Source organism: Malaclemys terrapin, chromosome 4 (assembly GCF_027887155.1).
Source record: "Malaclemys terrapin pileata isolate rMalTer1 chromosome 4, rMalTer1.hap1, whole genome shotgun sequence".
NCBI lineage: Eukaryota > Metazoa > Chordata > Testudines > Emydidae > Malaclemys > Malaclemys terrapin.
In genome coordinates this window covers 138,038,827-138,065,880 of record NC_071508.1, presented here as the reverse complement: position 1 = coordinate 138,065,880, position 27,054 = coordinate 138,038,827, and the positions used below count along the sequence as shown (strand labels likewise).

At 43.0% G+C, this 27,054-nt stretch overlaps 1 protein-coding gene across 8 annotated transcripts in view; it reads left to right on the top strand.

Annotated features, from left to right (window-relative positions):
• Nucleotides 1-27,054, top strand: part of SYNE2 (spectrin repeat containing nuclear envelope protein 2) — a 262,085-nt gene that overhangs the window by 211,402 nt on the left and 23,629 nt on the right. For all 8 annotated transcript variants that reach the window (XM_054026012.1, XM_054026015.1, XM_054026014.1 and 5 more), the window contains 5 exons: nucleotides 3,803-3,961; nucleotides 5,215-5,381; nucleotides 21,506-21,668; nucleotides 26,158-26,345; nucleotides 26,519-26,669. In XM_054026012.1, coding sequence (XP_053881987.1) covers nucleotides 3,803-3,961; nucleotides 5,215-5,381; nucleotides 21,506-21,668; nucleotides 26,158-26,345; nucleotides 26,519-26,669 — 828 coding nt within the window. The remainder of the gene's footprint in view (nucleotides 1-3,802; nucleotides 3,962-5,214; nucleotides 5,382-21,505; nucleotides 21,669-26,157; nucleotides 26,346-26,518; nucleotides 26,670-27,054) is intronic.

Here is a 27,054-nt window from a genome sequence, read left to right as displayed (position 1 = left end):
AGTTGGTGCAAGCACTCCTGGTAAGGACACACACCACCAGCAAAAGGAAGGTAGTGTGGACATGAAAAACCACAGTAATTACTGTGGTGGCTGTACATTGACCTGACGTAGATCAATTTAATAATGTAGTGTAGACAAGGCCTGAATGGCTAATCCAATGAAATATGTTCATTATTTTACTTACTACAGCAGAGTCTGAACACTGAGAATGTTAGACTTGAAAACATGTAGGCACAATATTTTCCAAGTTGGATGCCTGATTTGGGCACCTTCTGTATATTCATATTTAGACACCTAAATAAGAGGCCTGATTATGCAGTGATGCTGAGCACCATTAGCTCAGATAGTGAGCTCTGAAAATGAAAATCAAGCCAATGTGCCTAGCTACAGCTTAATCCAAACTGTAAACTTTTGGCCATTGTAATTCAATTTCAAACATACTAATAGACTCCTCCATTTTGTATGCCTTTTGCGAGATGAGTCAAAGCAGGAGAGTGAAAGATATGTATTGTTTGAAGACAATTGACATTTAAATGGAGAGGTCTGAAAGACTTTAAAAGTCAAACCCTGCCGCTGTCATGAACATCCCAGAGTGAGGCAGCCAGATGCTCATGCTGGAAAGGGTAGGGAAGTAAACAGACAAAACAGTTAATGAGCAGATGCATTCAAGGGGATTAGTGTTTGCATCGCTGCCATTGCAAGGTATATGTAGGTCAAGGATTTAACAATCCATATCAATAAGGGTCCTGGTCTATTACAACACACACATGTATGGTATGTGCAGATATCTAGATCTATAGTGCATGTTCCACCTCAGAGCAAAGAGGGGGACAAAACCACAGAAGGGGGAAAAGACTCATAGACTTTAAGGTCAGAAGGGACCAGTATGATCATCTAGTCTGACCTCCCGCATGATGCAGGCCACAAAAGCTGACCCACCCCCTTTCCCTTGACTCAGCTGTTGAAGTCCCCAAATCCTGTGATTTAAGGACTTCAAGTCGCAGAGAATCCTCCAGCTAGCGACCCCCGCCCCATGCTGCGGAGGAAGGCGAAAAACCTCCAGGGCCTCTGCCAATCTACCCTGGAGGAAAATTCCTTCCCGACCCCAAATATGGCGATCAGTAGAACCCCGAGCATGCAGGCAAGATTCTCCAGCCAGACCCTCATTGACCATTGATATTATTTACCAGCGATGGCATGCTGTTGATTAATTGACTAAAATCATGTTATCCCATCAAACCATTCCCTCCATAAACTTATCAAGCTTAATCTTAAAGCCAGAGAGGTCTTTCGCCCCCACTGTTTCCCTCGGAAGGCTGTTCCAAAATTTCACCCCTCTGATGGTTAGAAACCTTCGTCTAATTTCAAGCCTAAACTTCCCCACGGCCAGTTTATACCCATTTGTTCTCGTGTCCACATTAGTACTGAGCTGAAATAATTCCTCTCCCTCCCTGGTATTTATCCCTCTGATATATTTAAAGAGAGCAATCATATCCCCCCTCAGCCTTCTTTTGGTTAGGGTAAACAAACCGAGCTCCTCGAGTCTCCTTTCATACGACAGGTTTTCCATTCCTCTGATCATCCTAGTGGCCCTTCTCTAGGAGGGAAGCACAGAAGGGAAAGGCAGCTAGTTCATAATGGCCCCCCTTCATTGCAAACGCCCCAGGAGAGTTCCTGCCTGAAGTTCTAGTGAGAAGAGCTCTGTGAGTGATGGGGGAGCTAGAACAAGGAACAGCCATTCTATGCAAAATGTGCCCCTCTTAAACAGGCAGAATTGAAATCAGAAACACTTACAGGAGTTAATGCTGCTTCAGTCAGTATTGCTGTCCCCTCCTTTCCCCCATGGATGGAGTTAACTTACCTCATCAGCAGGGAGACAGCGCAGGTGGCAGAGGATAGCCGGTGCCATCATGTGATCCCCATTCTGCTGGTGTTGTTCATGAAGAGTGAGCAGGCATATCATGGATGCAGAATAGCTTTCAGATTGGGGCAGAAATCCTTGGGGTCTCTGGATTCTTTGGTAGAGTTCTTCTTAATGTGAGTTACTGTGAGTCTAAATTAGCTGTTACCACTCAAGAAAGAGATCTTGGAGTCATTGTGGATTGTTCTCTGAAAACATCCACTCAATGTGCAGCAGCAGTCAAAAAACCGAAGAGAATGCTGGGAATAATTAAGAAAGGGATAGATAATAGAACAGAAAATATCATGCTGCTTCTATATAAATCCATGGTACGCCCACTTCTTAAATACTGTGTGCAGATGTGGTCGCCCCATCTCAAAAAAAATATATTGAAATTGGAAAAGTTTCAGAAAAGGGCAACAAAAATTATTAGGGGTATGGAACGGCTTCCATATGAGAAGAGATTAATAAGACTGGGGCTTTTAAGCTTGGAAAAGAGACGGCTAAGGGGAGATATGATTGGGGTCTATAAAATCATGACTGGTGTAGAGAAAGTAGATAAGGAAGTGTTGTGTACTACTTCTCATAACACAAGAACTATGGGGTCACCAAATGAAATTAATAGGTAGCAGGTTTGAAACAAATAAAAGGAAATTCTTCACACAGCGCACAGTCAACCTGTGGAACTCCTTGCCAGAGAATGTTGTGAAGGCCAAGATCATAACAGGGTTCAAAAAAGAACTAGATAAATTCATGGAGGATAGGTCCATCAATGGCTATTAGCCAGGATGGGCAGGAATGGTGTCCCTAGCCTCTGTTTGCCAGAAGCTGGGAATGAGCAACAGGGGATGGATCACTTGATGGTTACCTCTTCGTTCCCTCTGGGGCACCTGGCACTGGCCACTGTTGGAAGACAGGAAACTGGACTAGATGGACCTTTGGTCTGACACAATAGGGCCATACTTATGTTCTTATGAGTTTTGGAAGCCATTCCCCTATGCCCCTTCCATAACACTTCTAGCCCCCTCTTTCTGTGTAGTCCATGTAATGTGAATGAAGAGGCAGTGCAGATTTAGGAATACATTTCCCTACCCATTTAATTTGTTGTGCATGAGGAACATATGGAACCCAAGTTCTCAGAACTGAAAGGGCAAAAGCAGAATAGTGTGAAGTTATCTAATGTATCACGTGATATGAATGATCTTTTTATGTTTCTTTTCCCTCATTGCTACTCCCAAATTTCAACCAGTTTATAAAATTATATCGGGCGTAGAATCCAGGCACTCGTAATAGGAGAGGTAAATGGAAAGAATGCCAATGAGATGATCAAAGGTGGACAATAAATGGGATCTTATTTGCATAATTTGTCGTGCTTGCAGAAATATAGGAACTTGTTACAGGGATGTATCTGAACACGTGTTGTGTGTATATACGTGTGTGTCTGTAAGATATAGCTATTTTATATATGTTTGTATGTAGAAATGAATATTTTGTTTTCCTTGTTTGTTTGGCATTGTCAGATTTCCACTGCATGGCATATGAATTGTTACAAATGTCATCATTTATAAAGCCGTCATCTAGTTTAGTAGCTTTTCTAATGGAGAGAATCTGCTGTTTGTTAGACAGTGTTTACTCCTGGTGTTCCAACCTCATGTTATAACATTCTGGTTACCATCTTTAAAAGGAAACCTGGAGAATTCTAATAAATGGTCCTGTAAATTGGAACAGCTAATTAATTTAGAATTTTGCATTTATAATGAAGTCTGCTGCAATAATCTATTGTTAAAAAGAAACATGAATATATATCTTAGCCATGCATGCTTTTGATTATATTTGTAATCGTTGGCTTCCTGCTGAGAGATTTCAGAGATGTTGACAGCTGTCATGTATTGTTATCCATAGGTGTCTCTGCGTAAGCAGGAGATAGAGGACAGACTCAATGCGTGGATTGTGTTCGATGAAAAGAATAAGGAGCTATGTACATGGCTGGTAGAGATGGAAAGCAAAGTGTTACAGACTGCGGATGTTAGCATTGAAGATGCGATAGACAAATTACAAAAGGTAAACAGGAAAGCAGCTTTTCATGCATTCTAAGAATTTGTTGTAGACAAGCCCATACTAAAATAGGAATGTCAAACAGCATTTACAGGGTAAAGCTTAGAAGTTTAAACATTTAGGCCCCAATTGACAAAGGTATTTAGTTCCTAATTTCCATTGATACCAAGTCCTTTGTCTTTATCCCTACTGCTGATCAATCTCAGAGTCAAAACCAGAACAGAACACCCCCCTGATTGTGCTGCAGCAGCAGATTGCATTTACACTGGGGAAGGATGTAACATATGGGACCTGTGCTTGATATTTGTAGGGTGTGAAGCTAGAGCCTCCTCATCTTGGAGTATCCTTTGTAGGTAATCTATGGAGCCCTGGTAGTGCTTCATTGCTCCCCCTCTTCTCACCAGTGCCAGCTGTGGTGAAAGGGGTAGTTGGAAGGTAAATGGGGGATGATCCCAGAATACGGAGGTGTGCAGTAGTTTTGGTACTAAGTACAAAGGAGGTCATCACCACAACCAAAAAATACCTCAAAACCCACAGATCAAGTTGGAAAACAAATCTGATTTCCTTCTGTGGTACTGGTCTTGATTAAGTAATATCTAAAAAGCACTGTCTTAAAGACATAGAACAGTAGTCCGCTGCCAGTGTCCTTTCCTAATGGCTTAAGGGGCTCAGTATCTAATCCCAGATCTCCGAGTATAAGAATACCAGCAAAGGAAGAGCCCTTTGAACTTGAATTCAGGTTCTTTCAAGGTAACTCATTGAAAATTTAAGTTAAAAGAAAAAAAAACCCCAAAAATATTAGAAATTTAAATTTCTATTCTTAGGGTTATGTACCTGAAAGCTTTCAGGTCTTTAAGCCACTTATTGTTTATAGTGTCTTAATTATGGGTACTTTATTCCATGAAGAATAAGTTTTCAATGTAGTACTTTAATGTATTAAAACACCAGATCTAATGTAGTCCTTTGTGGTTTGTTTTCCCTACCCTTCTCTGTTTCATTTACTTTCTGGTTGTATGGTAAAAAAATAATAGGTTGGATCCTCGGCTAGTGTAAAGTGATGTAGTTCCATTTTCCCCAGTGGAGCTCTGCCAGTTTACACCAACTGAGGATCTACTCCCCTGGTGTTTCTATAGTAGTCTGGGTCATTCCACTTCAAGCCCATCCCTACCCCACACAACAAAGAAACCCAGAAACGTTATTTCAACAAGAAATTGATTTTCAATATTTGCTGTGAGTAAATTTTGGATGTATTTTTTCAGGACTGTATGGAAGAAATAAACCTGTTTGGTGAAAATAAACTTCATTTGAAGCAAATGGGTGATCAGCTGATCAAGACTAGCAACAAGAGCAGAGTTGCAGAAATAGACGACAAACTCAATAAAATTAACAATCGGTGGCAGCATCTCTTTGATGTCTTTGGAGGACGGTAAGAACTTAAAATTCGGCACTTGCATTAGATGGAAAGTGATTGAAACTAGGAAGTGGCCTTAAACTTTTAAATAAAATGCTTATTTTGACAATTTGTATAATGTCTACGTGGGGTTCCCAACTAAACTCAGAAACATACCGACCTGATTTTAAAATATATTAATTGGGATTTCAAAATTGGTTTAAAAATGAAATTAAATCTATATTTTCTTATTCAGTTTGATTCTTAGGGTTTTCTGGTCTATTTTGCAACCACACTACTCCATGTACACAGCATTGGGGGGGTGGGGGATTTTTCTTTCAAAATCTGAGGATTTAAGGTAGACTCAAAGTGATTTTACTTTGCTATCATTGTACTGAACTTCATTTAAAAAATACCATATTGGCTGTGCAGTGATGTAGATTCCCCATCACTTGGGAATCTTTAAATTAACACTGGATGCCTTTCTAAAAGATAGGCTCTAGTCCATGTGCAAGTTATTGGAATATGTGGGCATCACTGGGTCAAATCCTATGGCTTGTGTTATGCAGGTGGTCAGACTAGATGGTCAAAAGGGTCCAGTCTGCTCTTAAAATTTTTGGAATGTCTAACAAATAGGAATTTAATCCCAATATTGTAGCTGCTCTTACATGACCACATCTGTAAGGCCTGCACATTATTTTTAAAATGCAGCATCCACCACAGACCGATAAATTAGGAAAAGCTTTGCCGTGGCAAATCAACAAAATCTGGATAGCCCCATCTATGACCTCTTCTGATTGGATTAAACGTTTTATTTTACTGAAAGAACTAAGAAAACTGTGACCCTGCCCACTGATTGAGATAATCCAATTTCATTATAATCTGTGAACAAATTGAGTCTTTACCCCACCCCCAGCACAGTACACAGACCCCAAGCTAGTGTCCAGACTCACCCCCTTCCTGGGATTTGGGTTTATTGGTAACTCAGAAACAATAAAATGAATACAACATTGGCATCAACCTAAACTTTCTGCCTGAGGTAAACTCTTTCTAGAGTGTCTCCCTGTCCTTGTTTTCTGTGGGCCTTAAAGAAGACTCCCACCCCCTTAATATTCTGGTTGGAGCTAAGTGGGCCCAACCATCATCATGACTCAGCTGTAATTACCCTGAATCATAATGAAGGATTTTAGCGCTTGAGTCTCAGGTGACTCAACAAAAAAGCCCTTCTTTAGAGTCTGCCACTCAGGTCTGCTCTTAGTGGATAGGGCACTGGATTGGGACTCAGTATACACGAGTTCTATTCCTGGCTCCATCACTGGCCTTCAGGGTGATCTTGGGCAAGTCTGTGCCTCAGTTTCCCCATTTGTCACATGGGAATAGATATTGACCTCCTTTGTAAAGCGCTTTGAGATCGGCTGATGAAAAGTGCTATATAAGAGCAAGGCATTTCAGTTCTTCATGCCAGAGGTTTCCTACTTGCAGTTCACTTCAGTACCATAAATACAATGGAGATCCATCAACAGAATTTTATAACTGCACTTTTTCTCTGCCTGTTATCGGTTTGCCATAAGGTTTTTAACTTCTGAGACCACTTAGTGTTGTTGTATGCTGCACACTTGCTTTCAGTGTTGAATGTTAACTGTTGTGAAATAATATTTTAAAATGCAAGCTACCATATTTTAAAAAAAATCTCTGATCTTTGCAAGCAGCTTGGTGCCACTTCATACATTTTTTAGTTTAAAAACTGAATTACACATGGTGTGTTTTACTGATAATATTTGAGAAAGTACTAGAAATTAAAAGCAAAGGAAAGATTATTTTCTTCACAACACTGTACCCCACAAAGTACTCAAGTAATCTTTGCCATAAACCAACCTCTGCCTAGCTGCAGCTAGGAATAACTTCCCCTTTGCACATATTATTGCATAACTGTCCATTGTGGCAGGGTTTTTGCACTTACCTCTGAAGCATCAGAACAATGGCCACTGTGTTGGGGAATGGATATTGAACCAGATAGACCAAGGAGCTGGGGGAGGAATGAGTGTGGGGGAGTCTGGACTGATGAGACTAGGATTTATTGGACAAAGGGACTGGGACTGGGATAGAAGATTGAGTACTGGGGCTGGCTAAGTGAGGAGAATGGGACTGGAACAAAGAGTTGGGTGGGGAAGAGACAGGACAGGGACAGTTTGTAGGAGACTGAATGGGTCAACCTTGTGGGGAATGCCCCCTAGAATACACTCCCCTCCAGAGCCAGGGAACCTCATCATTCCTCTGATGTCACCAAATATCTGTTATCTCAAGTGGTAGAGGTCTGTGCAGTGATCTAAAGCAGGGGTCGGCAACCTTTCAGAAGTGGTGTGCCGAGTCTTCATTTATTCACTCTTAATTTAAGCTTTTGTGTGCCAGTAATACATTTTAACGTTTTTAGAAGGTCTCTTTCTATAAGTCTATAATATATATGTTGTTGTTTGTAAAGTAAATAAGGTTTTTAAAATGTTTAAGAAGCTTCATTTAAAATTAAATTAAAATGCAGAGACCCCCGGACTGGTGGCCAGGAACCGGGCAGTGTGAGTGCCACTGAAAATCAGCTCGCGTGCCGCCTTCAGCACACGTGCCATAGGTTGCCTACCCCTGATCTAAAGGTTCTATCCCTGATAATGTCAAATGGTGGAATTTCTGTTTTTTCAATTTTTTTTTTTTAAACTTTGGAAATTACCCACACAAAACTTTGTTAAAAGATTCATCCTGTGCCCTGAATGAGACACAGGTCCTGTGGAAAAAATAGTATGTGATCATAAAATTAAAGACTATATCATAAACTATATGCACAAAAAGGTCACATTAATGTTGCACAGGGAACCTTATTTCTGTCATTTCCTAACTTTTGAGTGCTTGACTTGGCAACCTTAATGCTTTTAACATAGTTTTTTGCATGTAATATAATATATATATGTCTATACAATATTGAAATGACAGCAAAACACAGTCAAAAGCCAATCTAAGAAATACAGAACATTTTCAATAAACAACTTACTTCACCTTAAACCAATAAACAGCCTGAGACAGATGGGCAAATTAGGTGAGTTCTCAGTTTAGACCTTGGAGTGATTCTCTTAGATCATGGTGACAAGCTCAGATTTGCCATATGGCAGCAACTACACAGAATGGACTTAGCATTTTTATTGTATGTATCTACTTGGCTTGTGCAGTTCACAAAGGCATTGTCATGTGTGTCACAGCTGAAGCATGGTTTGATGTAAACTAGGAAGCATCTGAAAACATAATTCCCATGGAAAAAATAACATTCAGACATCTGTTCCTTTTTTAGTTATGCAAATGAATTTCTGTACAGCTTTGGAGAGACTGTTAGCTAGCCATGCTCTTCTGTGCTTTTCTTTGTTGGCTGGCAGGAAAGGAAAAAAGTAGGGTACTAGACAAACAAAAGTTTAAAGTCTAATTTGAGATTTTGGCCACTTTCTGAGTGTTCTGCAATTCCACTAATTGTGGAAACACGTACCTTAGATTCCAGAACATCGTCCGCAATCTTTTCTTATCCCCACTTATCAGTTAGCAGCTGTTACCCTTAAAATGAAATGCTACACATATGTACACACACACACACACACACACACAGACAAGTGTGCAAGGCTCAAAATGTAGAGCAAATGGCGTGTGTAGGCTGCAGGGGGGGCAGGTTGCCAAAAACACATACACTAAGAAGTCACACCCTGTATGCAGTGGAGCAGTACTCTGCGACGATTGCCTGCAAGGATTGAGAGAGTTGTCAGGAGCAGTGCATCATATAGGGCAATGCAGTCCTGTGGCCTCTCTCTGTGGCCTGCTCGCCACCAAGATTCTACTGCATGTAGTGTTTTGTGGCGAAGCACAGTGAGGAAGGATTTGCTCTTGAAGCTATTGTTTCATTATGACTGCCTGCAGACTCAGGGAGCCACCACAGCGGTGGTTCATGCTCAGAGGATATCTGCACAATCCCAGGGTTTAACAATGTACATATTTATAGATGGATGTTTAAACTGCGCAGAAAACACTTGAACCTGCATTACAGAATGGTATCTGGGTGATGGGTCCCTCCAGTGGCCATAACCAAACCGATTAGTCAGCAGTGGTTCCCAAACTGGGGTTCGTGAACCCCAGGGGGTTCGCAGAACGTTACAGGGGGTTCACCAGTAAAAATTCACTAATGGCGGACAGAGGACCCTGGGCATTGGAGACAGCAGGTGGGACCCGGTTGCAGGGCAGACACCCCGAGCCCCAGGGAGAACGGGGCCGGGCACTTGGGGCTGGCAGCCCAAGTCCCGGCGGTCAGCAGGGAAGCTAGCAGACTGAACCCCAGCGCTCCGCGTGGGGCTGACAACCCAAGCCCCATGGAGAGCGGGGCTGGGCAGTTGGGGCCGGCAGCCCGAGCCCTGCCCCCGTCAGCAGGGGAGCCAGCAGCCCAAACCCCAGCGCTCCCCATGCAGCGCTGGAAGCCTGAGCCCCAGGGAGAGCGGGGCCAGGCAGTTGGGGCCGGCAACCTCAGCCCTGCCCCCGTCAGCAGGGGAGCCGGCAGCCCGAACCCCAACCCAAGCCCCATGGAGAGCGGGGCTGGGCAGTTGGGGCCGGCAGCCCGAGCCCTGCCCCCGTCAGCAGCCCAAACCCCAGCGCTCCCCATGCAGCGCTGGAAGCCTGAGCCCCAGGGAGAGCGGGGCCAGGCAGTTGGGGCCGGCAACCTGAGCCCTGCCCCCGTCAGCAGGGGAGCCGGCAGCCCGAACCCCAGCCCAAGCCCCAGGGAGAGCGGGGCCGGGCAGTTGGGGCATCCATCACACTGAGGAAATTTAAACTTAAATCCCTGAAAATATTCATTTTTAGGAGGGGGTTCACGAGATTTCACAGTTTAATGAAAGGGGTTCGCGGGCTGTTAAAGTTTGGGAACGACTGGTCTACAGTAATGAAGTACTTTCAGCGTGTATTTTTGTCCCCCATAAACATACTGTATATTGCAAGCAGCTTTTCAATCTAATTTCTGTATGAGATTGCAGAGAATAAGCCCCATTTCCAAACAACTCAGTCTGTAGTGGCTTATTGGTAATGCCTTATGCTCCTGCATTGGTTGCATAGGTTCACTTTCTTTGCCTTACTGAGAACAGCATGAATTGGGCGTATGCTGAGATGAGAGGATTTGTGTAACTCTTTGTCTGCCGGGCAGCTCACAATAAATTATAGCAGGGATTGGTTGGAATAAATACGTGGCTACAACCCCTAATATAAGCACTGAAATATGGGGACATTGCCAAGGCAAGTTAACGTTAAGGTTCCCAACATGGTGGTGTCATTCACCTTATACCCCTTCAAGACGGTTCTCATCCATGGTCATTCGGCAGTTCCTGTGCATCTGGAGGCCCTGACCACAGCAAACCCTTTTGATGGATAATTCTAAATAGGGTAGGCTTTAAAGACCCTTCCTTCCACCTCTTAGAGATTAAGATTTTTCCCCTCCTCTGGCCAGTCTGGGTGAAATTCTTAAACAGCAATCTAAAACTACTATTAAAATAGGATTTCATAAGAATATTGAGGACATCAGATTAAAGCAAAATAAATCGTCTGCATAACACAGGTAGCCTTGCAGCCTGCAACAGGTAGTCTACATACAGTAGGTCCAATCTGTGTCGTTACAGGGAAGGCTCCGGGCTTGTCTACATGGCAAGTTGGTGCACAGAAAGCCAGTGTGGGAATCTACAGTGCAGTAAAAGTCCCATTGTCTGTGGTAGCAGTATCCACATGGCGAGCTATCTTGCGGAAAGCTGCAGTAGAGTCACACCATCGCTTACGCCACACTAGCTCGCCGTGCAAACAAACCCTTAGGCTCTGGCCATGTCTACACTACAAACTTTGGTCGACACAAGTTACATCGTCATTCAGCTGCCGCACTTAGTATATCACATGTGCGCATATATACTTGTCTCCTTGCGTCAGCGCTGCACATGCTCATCAAGAGTGTTTGCAGTGCACAAGGAGTAGATATGCCAGTGTGCAATGTGCCACCATCCAGCGCACCATCTTTGGGGAAGTTTTGGTAATGCATGGTGGGGCCAAAATGAGTTGGGCAGAGGTGGGAGCAAGGGGTCAACTTCCCAACATGCAACTGTCTCCATCCCATAATGTCATCTCTGTCCCATAATTTTTGCACCTTTTTCAAAAATCTCATGAACCCATAAGTCATAAATGTGGCAAGCACAGGATTCACAATTCTCCAGTATTTGCAGAGCCGCAAGAGTAACTGAATCAGCTGATGATTCTTTTGGAGGACAGATTGCTGTGGGACATAATGAGAACCAATTCAAGGTTGTGGTTGGCATTCATGGAACAGCTGCAGATGGTGGAGCACAACTTCTGGGCCCAAGAAACAAGCACTGCCTGCTGGGATTGCATTGTAATGCAGGCTTGGAATGACAAGCAGTGGCTGCAGAGCTTTTCGATGTGCGAGGCTGCATTTCTGGATCTGTGTGTTGAGCTCGCCCCAGTCCTCCAGCTCAGGGACACTAAAATTGAGAGCTGCACTGATTGTGGAGAAGAGAATGATGATCACACTGTGGAAACTTGCAAAGCCAGATTGCTACCAGTCAGTGGAAAATCAGTTAGGAGTTGCAGAATCCACTGCAGGGGCCATTTATTGCCTCCTGCTACACAGGGCTGTGACGTAGTGGGTGGATTTGCAGCACTGCGGTTCCCGAACTGTGATGCAGCAATAGATGGAACACATATCTCTATTTTGGCATCAGAGCACTTTGCCACAGAGTACATCAACAGAAAGGGCTACTTTTCTCTGGTTATGAAAGCGTTAGTGGCTCACCACAGACACTTCACTGATGCGTGGGCTGGTCAGAGAAGATGCATGATGCTCTCATCTTTAACAACACAGGATTTTTCAGAAAGCTACAAGCAAGGACTTTTTCCCCCTGACTGGCGGATTACCATCGGCAATAGTGTTCCTGGGGGACACGGCCTACTCTCTGCTTCCCTGGCTCATGAAGCCATTTCCCAGCCACCTCGACAGCGGCAAGGAAAGATTCAGCTGCCTCCTCAGCAGGTGCAGAATGACAGTTGAGGGTGCCTTTGGTAGACTGGCATTGTTTACTCACAAGATTGGATCTCAGTGACAAAAATATCCCAATGGCTCTATCTGCCTGCTGTGTCCTGTACAGAGGCGACGCGTAACTGTTGATAGAGGGGGAGGAAAGGAGGGTGCAGTTTAAAAGCCCCCTGAACGGCTCGAGTCACAGCACCTCCCCCAGGCCAGCCTCCCCCCACTTACCCTCAGTCTCCCCTCCCAGAAGGCAGCAGCCCATCCCTGCGGCACCCAGTTGTTGCTCCTGCCTCATCCCTGCAGCTCACAGCTCACCCGGCCTTTGAGGTCACTTGACTGGCTCGACTCCGCCAGCTGCCGCACAGGGATGGGGCCTGGCGGCACCATGTGACTAAGCGGGGCTGGCTCTGAGTCAACAGGAAAACCCACACCTGGGAATGGGGCGGCCCCGCCCCAAGCCCACAAATGCTGGGTGGTTTCCAGCTGTGGCTTTCAAGGCCCCCCAGCTAGGGGCTCCTACGCATTAGCCACCCCATGGCCCTGGTTAAATCCCCCCAGGTCCCGGTGTGAGACCCAAACTAACACTGAGGCAGGTGCAGAATTTCAGTCCTGCAGATAGGCCCCATTGGCCTGGTTTGAGGGTCGCCATGGATCAATGCCAGCGTGAGCCGGGCCTGCAAAGGGGGAGGACAAAGGGGGGCAGTTTGCTATTGCTGGTGTCTCTGTTTTGAATAAACTGCTCTGCACTCATGTATTTTGAACCCACTCCCTGCAGGAAAAAAGAAATAAAAATATAAACCCTGGTATAAATCGGGGTGGGGGTATATAGTTCCATAATGCCAGAGAAAATGGTCAAGTGCATTAGACTTCCAAATAATTCCTTGGATTTTTGGTGTGATTTTCAAAGGTTTAGGGTCATGTTGGTGATTTTCAGATACATCTGTGTTTAAACCAAGTTTCTCTCCCTCCCAGCCCTTCTCACCCTTCTCTGGCAGTGCTGTCAGAACAAGGAATTTGTGATGATCGATTTTTTTTGACAAACGAATGATGTCATAAGTAAAGATTAGGAGGCAATTTGATTGTCAGTGTAATTCCTTGTACTTCATTGGCCCTACTCCTTCACTGGAGGGCTGAGCACAGGACAGGCTAGATTGAATTGGCGTAAGCTTTAATTTGTACATAAAAAGCTGTGATATGAAAGCAAACAAGGCAACAGAGAACATAATCCAAGTAAGCATTTTGTGCATTTGTGGGTGCGTTTGTGTGTGTTTTAATTTTGGGGATTGCTTCAATAGGAAAATTCCTCTATAAATCATCAGAGTCTGAGGCTGAAGGTATCTGATTGTACTCAGAAGACTTTACTTTTTGGTTTTGAAGCCTGTAGAGCGTCATCTTTTCATTACCACCCCCAGGCAATCACTCAGGGTCTTTTTCTTCATGAGCTAATTCTGTTGTGTCAAAATAAAGCTACTTTGTGTTTGTGGTTGGGTTCTCAGCAATTTGTCAGATAAAAATGCAGGTTAACAGAAGGAAACCAGTGGGTGTGTGTGTGGTGTGTGTGTGTGCACGCGCACGCACGTCGTGACTCCCCAGCTAGGGGCTTTGCAGAGGAGGAGGAGGATGAAAAAGGCTTTCCCCCCCCTAGGGGAGATGCTAAAGCAATGAATAAATAGGGCATCCATACAGGAGGGGTTTCCTCTTCCATGAGTGCTGTGGTTACACAGACAGAATCCTTGCAGCTTGGGATTTACAAGCTAAGGAATGATTTTTCCTTATAAACGGTAAGTGCTGTTTCAATAATCAGCTCTGCATTTGGTTATAGTGCGTGTAAGAATAGAAATCACTAATTCAGTAGTATCTGTCTGGGTGGTTCAGCAGCCTGGGGGGATGGGCACTGCTATGTCAGCATGTGCGCGTGTGTGTGTGTGCAATTTGCCTGTGACAAGTGGATGAGAAAATGGATTATGCTGTGTGGGAGATGCAGTTCATTAGACTGGATAAATAGCATTCAGGGGCCTTCTAAGTTAAAATTTGTACTGGTCTCTTTGGTGTCTCGTACCAATGTCAGTGGAGATTTGGGACTACAATATTATGGATAAATGGAAGGTTTGAAATGCAGCGTGCGCCTTCTTATTCAGTGATTATGTGATATTAATTCTCTTCATTCAGATAATAGAACCAACCAATGTAAAGGTTTCTGTGTTCTTTCCAAGAGCCAGAAGCTGCACAGAGAAATGAACTTGCACATATTTAAAGGTTGGGCCCAAATGAAGTCGTCATTTCTTAAGCTTGTGTGCTTTAGATAGTCAGTTTGCACTAAAATCTACTGAACAAAGATTTCCTGTTATCAGACAGTAATGTCAATTGACGGTGCAATTTAATTTCACCATATTTTCTTTAACAAATATGAATAGTATCCCCACTGCCTGACCAGAATGATATTTACACTGATAAACAAGATTTAAAAATATACATCTGAATCTCTTCATCCCATTAAACAAAGAAATGAGTTTTATTTATAGCTTGTTCTTTCTGCTACATTTTCTGACAGCACTGATTATAAACCAGCATAGTGCAGGCAGGCACTGTGCAATTCTTTATCACATCATGTTCCTGCCAACACACTTTAGTCCTGGCCTGCAACAAAAGAACCCTTCTACCCCCGGACACGTCCTGAGCAAGGACTGCCAAACATGCTATCCTTTCCTGTGGGTTTATGACACTAACATCTAGGACGGATTTGTTTCAGGCCATCTGATGCATTTCAATTCAGGCTTCAGTGGTGGAATGTTAGGACCTGATCCAAAGCCCATTCAGATCAATGGGAGTCTTTCAATTCACTTCAGTGTCTCAGGATCAGGTCCTTAGTTATAACCCACTTGCACTATATACAGTCCCTTGCCTCTACTTGAATTTAGGCTTTAAGATGAAAACATGTAATAATTTTCTTCCAAGCTTGTCTTAAAGCATGTACTTAAGTGCTCTATTGAATGAATAAGGGCCATATTTAAGTCATGTTCATTGCAAAGTACAGGAGACTTTTCAGCCTTTTCCTTTTCATAGCCCCAGAGAAGCAAGTTGCAGCTGGGGAATGTTATGACCCAGTGCTGCTAGGAACCAATAGTCTCTTGAGTGAATCCGAGCAAATTGTTTGCAGCTGAGTCCGTTATCTAATAAATTAGTGAGCTATGTCTGTTTGTGAGGTACCTACACACTTCGATTGTTACAAATGTGTTCGTTATTCAAAGTTATGTGACCCTATTTTGGCCTATGGGTGATCATGAATTGTTCACTGCATCTATTACTTTGATCATTTGCTTGTCTCAACTCAGTATTCATGCCGTGTGATTGGTCACCTAGCTCACATGGTACAGCTTCTGCTCCCTGATTAAATGACTCTCATACCCATAAAGAGCTTTCAAGACAGCCATATGATATGAACACTCGCAGCACAAATACTCCTATGGTTCGTATTTGAGGAGCAGTCATGACATTTTCTGCAAACCAAAGTTAATTCACACAAACGCTTGCAGAAAGCAAATATGAGGCTACAATAGTAGTGACACACACGTGTGGTTTTTATTCAGTCAAAGGGTCTTGGATTCTTTGTTCCAATATTCCTCCAGGTCCATTCCTGAGGAAATGCTTCCAATTCTCTTTGATATCAGTGGGAGTTGAGGGCACCCGGCATTTCTCAGGAGGCTTTCAGCACCTTTCAGGATTTTTTTATGGCTACCTGGCAACTTCGTTTCTCTGTCACAGTGAAACTCTCTACAGCCAGGTTAAAGCTTATCTGTGTGGGAGACGGAACTTTTTCAGGGGCTGGTTCTGAAACTTTGGAATGAACTCCCCCAGGAATTAAGGACCATCACAAACCTCACCACCATCTCCTCCAAGTGAAAGGCATGTTTCTTTGACCTGCCTGCTCTAACAAATACATAGCAACATTTATATTAACTCCCCTCCTCTACCCTCCCTTCTAAAACAAAACTCTCCACTGTGCACGCTTCTTCCTCTAGGGAGATGATGAGAGAACAAACAACACGTGATAGATGTTAGTCACCTAATGCGCTACTGGAAAGCACTCACATGTTAGTGTCGAGCATGGAATACAAACCTATAGAGAACAGAATTAGAATATACTAACCTTGAGCCACATGCACAGTGTTTGTTGACTTCACTAAGAATTTACCCATCTGTGTGTTTATTCAAGGCAGTAGTTTGTTCACATATTGTGATATTGTACCAGCACTGATTTCTGAAAGGGGTTTATTATCACCTGTCCATTTATCTTAGGTTTTAGTTCTCAAGATTGAGATTAATGACCCAGAGCATTAAGGCTGGGATGAAAGACATATTCTAGCTGGCATATGTAACAAATTAGTTAATTAGATTGGCATGTCTCTGATGATAATTGTGTTACAAAGTAAACACATGCTAATAGTGCCACAATGGTTGTTTCCATTGTGCTATAGTTGCTGGCAATCCTAACAAACATTTTCTACTACAACAAACATATTGAGAACAATATTGATATCCTGAATAAGGGAGGTTTCTAAGCCAAACAGCTGTATTTGCTTTCATCATTGTAAAATCTTTTCCTTTTAAAAATCACTTCATTGTAAAATTTCTTCCTTCCTGTTTTTCCTGATCTTTGTTTATTTGTCAAAGGTGCAGCCATGCAAACACTTACCAAGGCTAAGTTTTAGTCAGGGGTATTTTTAGTAAAAGTCATGGACAGGTCACGGGCAATAAACAAAAATTCATGGCCTGTGACCTGTCCATGTCTTTTACTATAAATACCCCTGACTAAAACTTAGCAGCTCCTGGGTGGCTCTGAGACACCGTCGCTCTGGGATGCCCCAGGAACTGACAGCTAGTCCCTGCATGGGCAGCGGGGGCTGACTGCTCCCAGCTGCTCTGAGGCCCTGGGGACAGCTGCTCTGACGCCCTCCGGGGTGGCCCCTGGGACCGCTGCTGCTCCAGCGACCCCGGGGCCAATTGCCGGGGCTGCTCCTGCAGTGGCCAGTGTGGCTGGTCCCAGGACCACCACAGCAGCTGCCGAAGTGGCTGGTCCCGGGGTCCATCCCAGCAGCTGCCTGAGCAGGTGGCCTCAGGGGCAGTCACACCAGCAGCCGCGGAAGTCACAGAGGTCCTGGAAAGTCACGGACTCCATGACCTCGTGACAGACTTGCAGCCTTAATTATTACTTACCGTCACATGGTTTCCTTGTGCTCCCCAATCTGTGTCTCTGTATTCCCCTGTTGTCTCTGATGTTATACTTAGATTGCGAGCTCTTTGGGGCAGGGACTGAATATCTTTGTTCTGTTTACACAGCATCTAGCACCATGGGGTTGTGGTCCATGATGGGAGACCCCGGGTGCTAAAGGAATACAAATAGTAATAATAATACTAGGTGTACTATTGATATTGACGTCCATCGAAGTCTTGGTAGTAAGCGCTAACCCAGATAGTGTTTGCAGGATTGCACCTTTAGCATGAATGTGGTGTGAATGAACGGTGCCAGTCTGAGGCCTGGATACCATCAACCAGCCCTCATATGTTGTCTGAATGCAAAGATTTGAGCACTTTATGGTATTCTGTATGTACAATACACAGTCATTTTGTAGATACGCAAGGGGATTTGAAAAGCAAAGAGTGGAAAATTGTGGTGTCCCCCAGGAGTCTGTACTGGGGCCAGTGCTGTTCAACATATTCACACATGAGCTGGAAAATGGGGTCAACTTTGAGGTCGCAAAATTTGCAGATGATACAAAATTACTCAGGGTAGTTAAGTCCAAAGCAGACTGCAAAGAATTACAAAAGGATTTCCCAAAACTGGGTGACTAGGCAACAAATGGCAGATGAAACTCAATGTTGATAAATGCAAAGTAATGCATATCGGAAAACATAATCCCAACTATACATATAAAATGATGGGATCTATATTATCTGTCACTTAAGAAAGAGATCTTGGGATCATTGTGGGTAGTTGCCTGAAAACATAGCCAGCAGGGAATGGATGACAGGGGATGGATCACTTATATCCACTCAGTGTGCAGTGGCAGTCAAAAAAGCTAACAGAATGTTAGGAACCATTAGGAAAGGGATTGATGATAAGAGAGAAAATATCATTTTGCCTCTCTATAAATCCATGGTACACCCACACCTTGAATACTGAGTGCAGACCTGATCACCCCATCTCAAAAAAGATATATTGGAATTGGAAAAGGTTCCAGAAAAGGGCAACAAAAATTATTAGGGTTATGGAACAGCTTCCGTATGAGGCAAGATTAAAAAGACTAGGACTTTTCAACTTGGAAAAGAGATGACAAAAGGCGGATATGATAAAGGTCTATAAAATCTTGACTAGTGTGGAGAAAGGGAATAAGGAAATATTATTCACTCCTTCAAGTAACACAAAAAATATGGGTCACCCAATGAAAGTAATAGGCAGCAGGTTTAAAACAAACAAAAGGAACCACATCTTCACACAACACAGAATCAACCTGTGGAATTCTTTGCCAGAGGATGTTGTGAAGGCCAAAACTATTACAGGGTTCAAAAAAGAACTAGATTCGTTCCTGGAGGACAGGTCCATCAATGGCTATTAGCAGGGATGCAACACCATGTTCTGAGTGTCCCTAGCCTCTGTTTGCCAGAAACTGGGAGTGGACGACACGGGATGGATCACTTATGATTACCTGTTCTTTTCATTCCCTCTGAAGCACCTGGCATTGGCCACTGTCAGACGACAGGATACTGGGCTAGATGACTCAGTATGGCCATTCTTATATCCAGTTGGACTAGAGCCATTTGCTGTACTATAATATCAAGCTCCCTTGTCGTATCTGAAAAAGCCTTTCCAAAACATTGTTGAAGCAGGGCAATAGCTGCCACGGCAGAGTAGCAATCTACCTTTCCCATGGAAATCATCCATCAGGAATTGTCAATTTACCCGTACAAAACAGGTACACAGGAATCACCATCCTGGAGCAGATGAATGGATATACTACCTGTGACTTTGGCCTATTTTAGATGCTAAGATGGGAGTGAGGGGAAATAAAGTTAACCCATCTGGGCAAGAGAGAGCCAGAACCAGATTCCTTTGTGATGTAACTTCATTGACTACAGAGGGAGTATACCAGGGATGGATCTGGCCCAGAGTCTCTGCTGTCCTTGCAAATCAGAGCAGGACCTTTTCTGAAACATGTCTCTCTCTCTCTCTCTCTCTCTCTCTCTCTCTCTCTCTCTCTCTCTTCATAGTGGCTTATTTAAATTTCTCATTTTAGATTTATTATGCTAGCTTCACCGCTCTGTTTCATGTATGTTAGAGAGTTGTGTTGCACTTTTCTGCATAAACCAGCATGGACATAGTCCATGTGGCCAAAATATCCCATTGCTGTGGAGACAAAAGTATAGATGGCCTGTTTAGGGAAGCCATAGAGATGTGTGCCCTAACCCTCAGATCTGCTGAAAACAGAAGAGGCAGAGGCATAGTCCACACAGAGTGCAGTGTCCAAACTCACCCCTTTTCCTGGGGTTTGGCTTTATTAACACAGAAATTAACACTAAAACAACACATATATGCAGTTCAAACCTTTTCCCAAGGCATGGCTGTTCTGAGATTCCTCTCTTCAGACAACCCATGCGCAACCCATGCCCTACGTCTTCCATCTCTCTCTCTAGAGAACAACTCCCATCCCCCAGGTATAGAGCTGGTGTAGCAAACCATCTCCCTCAGTGGGGCAGCACAACCTACTTAACATATTCCCAGCAGGATCAAAATCTGCTGGCAGGGTGCCCGTCCTTCCAGATTGAACTGTAATTCACATGTGAGAGTAGCTTGAGAAAGAGCCCATCCTAGAAAACTAGGGAAAATAATGATTTTTCCACTGCCTTGCCTCATGTATACTTGTATCAAATAGTTGTAAAATACTACCAGTGTAAATGAGAGGAGAGATCCGAATTGACCCAATAGTGTTTTAGACCCATTTTGCATGAATGTAAATGGCTTCACTTATGCAAGCAATGGAGCATGCAGCTCAAAGACTAAGGAGCAGCTCCTACCTGGGATGCACAGCCCAGCATTTTGGTGCAATGTGGAGTCACACTGCACCCCAGGAAGATGTGGGTGTCTAGATTGTCTCAAATACACAAAATGTACACTGGGGCAAGTTTTCTGTATACATGTCCTCAGGGAAATGACTGAGGAACCCACTAGCACTCGAATGAGGCTAGGAGGGCCGCTCCCTGTTCACAACATCTCCTTAAATGTCAGGTTTCAGAGTAGCAGCCGTGTTAGTCTGTATCCGCAAAAAGAACCGGAGTACTTGTGGCACCTTAGAGACTAACAAATTTATTTGAGCATAAGCTTTCGTGGGCTACATCCCACCTCTTCGGATGCATAGAATGGAACATATATTGAGGAGATATATATACAGAGAGCATGAACAGGTGGGATTGTCTTACCAACTCTGAGAAGCCAATTAAGTAAGAGAAAAAAAACTTTTGAAGTGATAATCAAGCTAGCCCAGTACAGACAGTTTGATAAGAAGTGTGAGAGTACTTACACGGGGAGATAGATTCAATGTTTGTAATGGCTCAGCCATTCCCAGTCTTTATTCAAACCTAAATTGATTGTGTCTAATTTGCATATCAATTCGAGTTCAGCAGTTTCTCGTTGGAGTCTGTTTTTGAAGCTTTTCTGTTGTAAAATAGCCACCCGCAGGTCTGTCATTGAATGACCAGACAGGTTAAAGTGTTCTCCCACTGTTTTTTGAGTATTATGATTCCTGATGTCAGATTTGTGTCCATTAATTCTTTTGCATAGAGACTGTCTGGTTTGGCCAATATACATGGCAGAGGGGCATTGCTGGCACATGATGGCATATATCACATTGGTAGATGTGCCAATTTGGGTAGGTTATAATTAAAATGTGGCAGAAGGCAGGTCAGTTTGGAGATAAGAATACTCTATAAATCATACTTTCTTCATTTCCAGAGCCTCTGCTAATACTGCTTCCATGTTAAATGTGTTTATAACAACCTGTTTTCTTTCCAATATCCCCAGGCTGAAGAAACTGGAAGGGACCTTTGCTGTCATACAGACGTTAGACAAAAATATGAGTAGCCTTCGCACCTGGTTGGCTCGCATTGAGGCCGAGCTCTCCAAGCCTGTTGTGTATGACATCTGTGATGATCAAGAGATCCAGAAAAGACTTGCTGAGCAGCAGGTGGGGAAATCATAGCATCTGAAATAAATGGGCTTAAAGTGATGCTGATTGTGATCAGTCCTATGTTTAAAATCACCCATTTCCTTTCCTTGACAGACTTTTCTGTTGTTCACATTTTGAGCCATTGTGTTTCCTGCCAAAGTGAGACAAGGTAGGTGAGGTAATATCTGTTATTAGACCATCTTCTATTGGTGAGAGAGAGAGAAGCTTTTGAGCCACACAGAGCTCTTCTTCAGGTCTGGGAATGGTACCCCCAATGTTACAGCAAAATGCAAGGTGGAATTAATTGTTTAGCATGAATAGCACATATTGTAAGGGACCACTCAAGGTATCTCTTGTCTGAACAGTGTCCATTCAGTCCATGGTTTTTAGTGTCTAGCAAAGTAATGAATTTAAGCTCCCAGGCTCATCTTTTGAAATTGTTTTGCAGGTGATTTTTTTGTCTTTTATCATTTTTCTGAGAAAAAGTCAAAAGCACTCTATCACCTGTGGGTGAACACTTTTCACAAAATGATCACTCTATATCTGACCTACCAGTCCTCATCCTCAAAAGAAAACGACAATACTTTCAAAAGATGAGGCTGGGAGCTTAAATTCGTTACTCTTCTAGTCACTAAAAATCATGGATTGAACAGAGACACTGGATTTATGGCTTATACAACAATCTCTAACTCACTAACCCCCTCTTTTTGTCCTGTGACTGCAGAGGTATTAATGGGCCACTCTATCTTGAATGGTCTCTTATGGTATGTGCTAACTATTTATGCTAAGCAATCTGTTCCACCTTGCATTTTGCTGTGACACTGCGAGTACCTTTCTCAGACCTGAAGAAGAGCCCTTTGTGGCTCGAAAGCTTGTCTCTCTCATCAACAGAAGTTGGTCCTGTAAAAGAGAAATCCTCACCCACCTTGTCTCTCTAATATCCTGAGACTGATCTGGTTACAATACACTGCACTTAACCGAGTATTTTTGAGACACTTTATAGCAGGGTTCAGAGTAGCAGCCGTGTTAGTCTGTATCCGCAAAAAGAACAGGAGTACTTGTGGCACCTTAGAGACTAACAAATTTATTAGAGCATAAGCTTTCGTGAACTACAGCCCACTTCTTTGGATGCATCCGAAGTAGTGGGCTGTAGTCCACGAAAGCTTATGCTCTAATAAATTTGTTAGTCTCTAAGGTGCCACAAGTACTCCTGTTCTTCTTTTAGTGGGAGGAGCTGCGCATGCAGGCAGCAGCAAGGGTGGCCTTTGGCTCCCAGTGTTTAATGGTTAATCTGCAATGGTAACGGTTCTGTAAATAACAAGTAATTATTTCCCCCTCATTCAAACCTTTTAGCTTCCATAGGCTGTGATAAATTATGCTCGGCTGACACCCTAGATAGCTCCTCCTGGGAGCAGAAAACAGACTTGGGACACAAAAGAATTGTGTCCGAATTAATTTATTTTTACTATGGCCATTCAGACTTCAGCTGCAAAGATACATTATTTACTCCTCAGAGTCCTATAGAATAAGCTACTGTTTGATTGCTTGGATTTCATTTTAAACAAAGAAGTCTGAGACACCCCTAGCCTCCTCCTGCTGTAACCTTTAAACACACTGGATATGGCAAGGTATCTTTGGATATCTAATGCTCACTCTAAATAGCTCAAAGCTTTCACTAAGCTTTGCTTGTTGCATTCACATAGGGGTTTGAAAAGATCTTCCTTGGTTTTATTTCAAAAAATATTTTGATGGATACAGCTAATGGTGAGGAATATGTCTTAATGGCTTCTTTTATGTTGGACATCCATGATCACAAAGGTGCTATGTATGCTGTCTTGAATAACTGTTAATTCTAAAACTCTGGGTAGCTGTTTGCAGGCGGAGATGCTTTTATAATATGTTTCATTCATCTACAAGTTGAAGATTGCAACATAAGGCATTCTGTTTAAGATTTAAAATACAAATTAAAGATGTCTCAGTATTGCAGGAGGAGTCCAGCATTGTAGGGCCGGTTAAATAATTATGTCTAATAAACTTTGAGCAATGAAGTGAGGATTTTTTTGTTCTGTATGCATGTTTTCTGCCTCATCATTTAGTGTGTTTTAGTTTGTTTGTCTTGCCATCTTAATGAGATTTAACATCATTTTAATTAAGCAGTTGTGATAGCAGCAAGGATTCTGACTGAAGTTATTATATGAACCAAAACATAACAGATAATAACAATACTTTGGTAGTATCAGCAAGACACTTTTGCACTAATAGAATAGTTTTTGTACTCTGTGGGCAAGATTCTGATCACAGTTACACCAATGTAAGTAAGTCCAGAGTAACATCCCTCAAGTCAGTCGTAGATTTACAGCAGCGTAACAGAGAGTGGAATCTGTCCCTATGTACAGGCCGCAGATTCAAAAGACAAGCGTCTTCTTGCGTAGAGAGAACAGCCTAGAATCCATAGTAACCTATTTAAATCCTGAGCTGGATCTACTTTTAGCATCTGTATAAGGATTACTGCTCTTGCTTTCCAGAAGCTCCAGAACTACCAGGCAAAAGTAACAGAGAACCAAAGAACAGCTGAGCTGTCCGCGAACAGGAAGACTGTAACAATACACATTGCAGTCAGTCAGAAAAACACGGGTTAGATTTTGACACTCGTGTTGAGCAGTATGTTACTCTGGGCTAGACGGTGATTCACACAGAGGAGTAAGACACCTCCCCACCACTCCTTATACCTCTACCTTGCTCTTGGTCCAGGTGGATAGGAGTAAGTAAGGCTAATTGTCTGCTTACTCCCTCCATGGAGTGGGAGATTAGGGACAGGACAGAGCCTTGCCTCCACTTCCCCACCCTCCACGCACAGAAGCTGAGCTACTGCAGGAATGGGAGGATAGTAATAAACTGCTGGTATAGGCCAACAACAGATTACTACACCTCCAGTGGCAAGGAGGAATCAGGGTAGAATTGTTACTCAAAGTGGTGATTCAGCACAAAGGTACTACTGGGATAGCCAGCTTGTGTATCACCCCCCTTGCCTAAAGTCACAGTCTAGCCCTCTGTGAATAGTCCCATTGAAATCAATGGTGCTTCTCAAGGAGTAACTCACGGGTAGTGTGAATAAGGGTGGCAGAATCTGGCCCAAGAGGTTCAAGTCACATTTGACATTCTTCTCTATATGGTTAGATAACAAACTAGACAGATTTGAATTTTAGCAAGATACATACAAAACTCTGGCATTAGTTGGTGTTCTAGCAGCCTCAGAAAGAAACCTCTGTGAGTAGTACGGATGATGTCATAAATCATTATCAATAGCAGCAGCTTTTCATTAACTCCAAGGATATTTCTTTTTATGTAAAATACTCTATATACTTTAAATTTGGTCATTTATGGCTTAGTTCTGCTTTCAGGTACACCTGCTACTCTTGCTTAGATCAGCCAGTGGGGTTTTGGTCCTTTTGTACTAACATTTTGAAGTTAAACTGTTCGTCTTTTATTAATTCCTGAGAGCAGCTTCCTTTAAGTCCTTGTGGTCTTCTCTATTCCTGTGGGTTCTCCCTGGGCTGTAAAATCAAGAACAAAACCAACGATGGATTTCTTGTTCAGGAGTGCTGGTGGAATTGGCATTACCATTTAATGGGATTTCCCATTGACATTGTTTGCTTGTGTTGCAATAAAGTTCCAACAGAGTCATTGCATCTTCAGTAGTGGAGCCAGGAAGAGGTCATAAAAATGTAAACGTGGTTAATATTAAATGGTATTTCCCAAGTCCCTAGGGTTGCATGGGGTGGCTTTTTAATAGCATTTCAGATGATGTTTTCTTCTCTGACCCTGCACTTTGGATATCTATTGCACATTCAGCATTTATTGCATTGGTCTCAATAGGAGTTGCACATATGGGATAAGTGTCACATATGCAATGGAAGTACAGACTCTGGAGAAGAAAATGCATAGTGCAGATTGGACAAGAGAACTTTACTTTGCATTTTTAAATGATACCATGGAGTAGATGATCCCAGAGGGAGAAACTGAAAATTTGCAGATGTGACTCTTTGGTGTGTGCCACTCTTCTGCAGTTTGTGATATTACCAGAGTGACGTGAATTATACACTTGCATTCACTGAGGTTATGAATTATCCTGTGTATTCACCGCTATAGTTTATACTGGAATAAGCCAAGAAGGAGATGCTGTCTGATACTGTAAAAACAAATGCATTTGTCTTTACATATTTACAATGTAGAATGTGTGGTTTGGATTTTGAATGTGTATTATACTTGTCCAAATTATTAATGAAGATATTGGACTTTCACTGAGAAATTAAATGGGGAAGAATGCACTTTCTCATGACAGCTCTCTGATCTCTTCTTTCAGTTTGTCATTTGTTCAACACATTCTGGAAGTCCTTTCATTAAAACTAAAATTGCATCACTCTTCTCTGTCCGTTACAACCTATTACAAGGGAATGTATATGTTTAATTGCTTGTTAATTAAACTATTTTTATTTCCTAATCACAGGATCTGCAACGAGACATTGAGCAGCACAGTGAAGGGGTAGAATCTGTGTTTAATATCTGTGAAAAGTTGCTGAGCGATTCAGATGCATGTGCTAATGAGACGGAATGTGACTCCATCCAGCAGACTACCAGGAGTCTGGACAGACGGTGGAGAAACATTTGTTCCATGTCTATGGAGAGGCGAATGAAGTGAGTCCTTTTCTGACACGTCTAGGACGTGTATGTAACTGTGCGAGATTTCAGGGAATTTTGTTGCATTCTACATGAACCAAATTTTGAAGAGAAAAGCAAAAATTGTTGCGACGTGATTGGCAAGCTTGTGATAAAACCGAGCCTTTCTTCCCTCTCACCCCCCAACTCAGAATTGAGGAAACCTGGCGCCTGTGGCAGAAGTTTTTGGATGACTATTCTCGCTTTGAAGACTGGTTGAAATCAGCCGAAAGGACAGCAGCTTATCCCAACTCTTCTGAAGTTTTATACACAAATGCCAAAGAGGAGCTGAAGAAGTTTGAGGTGAACACTTTTCATTTCAGCTATTGATGTTTCACAGACATCATGTGTGCTTATTGAGAATACTGATTCTTGCACATATAAAGCACCTTTCATCTGAGCCTCTCAAAGCTCTTTACAGACTTCACAGCTCCTCTCCGAGATACGGGAATACGCTTAAACCCATCTTTCAGATAGGCCAACGGAGGGACAGAGAGGTTAAATAACTTCCCCAGCATTAGGCAGCAAGTCAGTGACAGAGCTGGGAACAGAACCCAACATTCCTGATACTTATCTGCTCTAACCAGAGGTGGTACTAGCCCATTGGGGGGCCTAAGCAGGAATATTTTGGGGGGCCCCAACACATGCTAATAATTAATAGGGGCTCCCTTCAGCAGCTTGGGGCTCT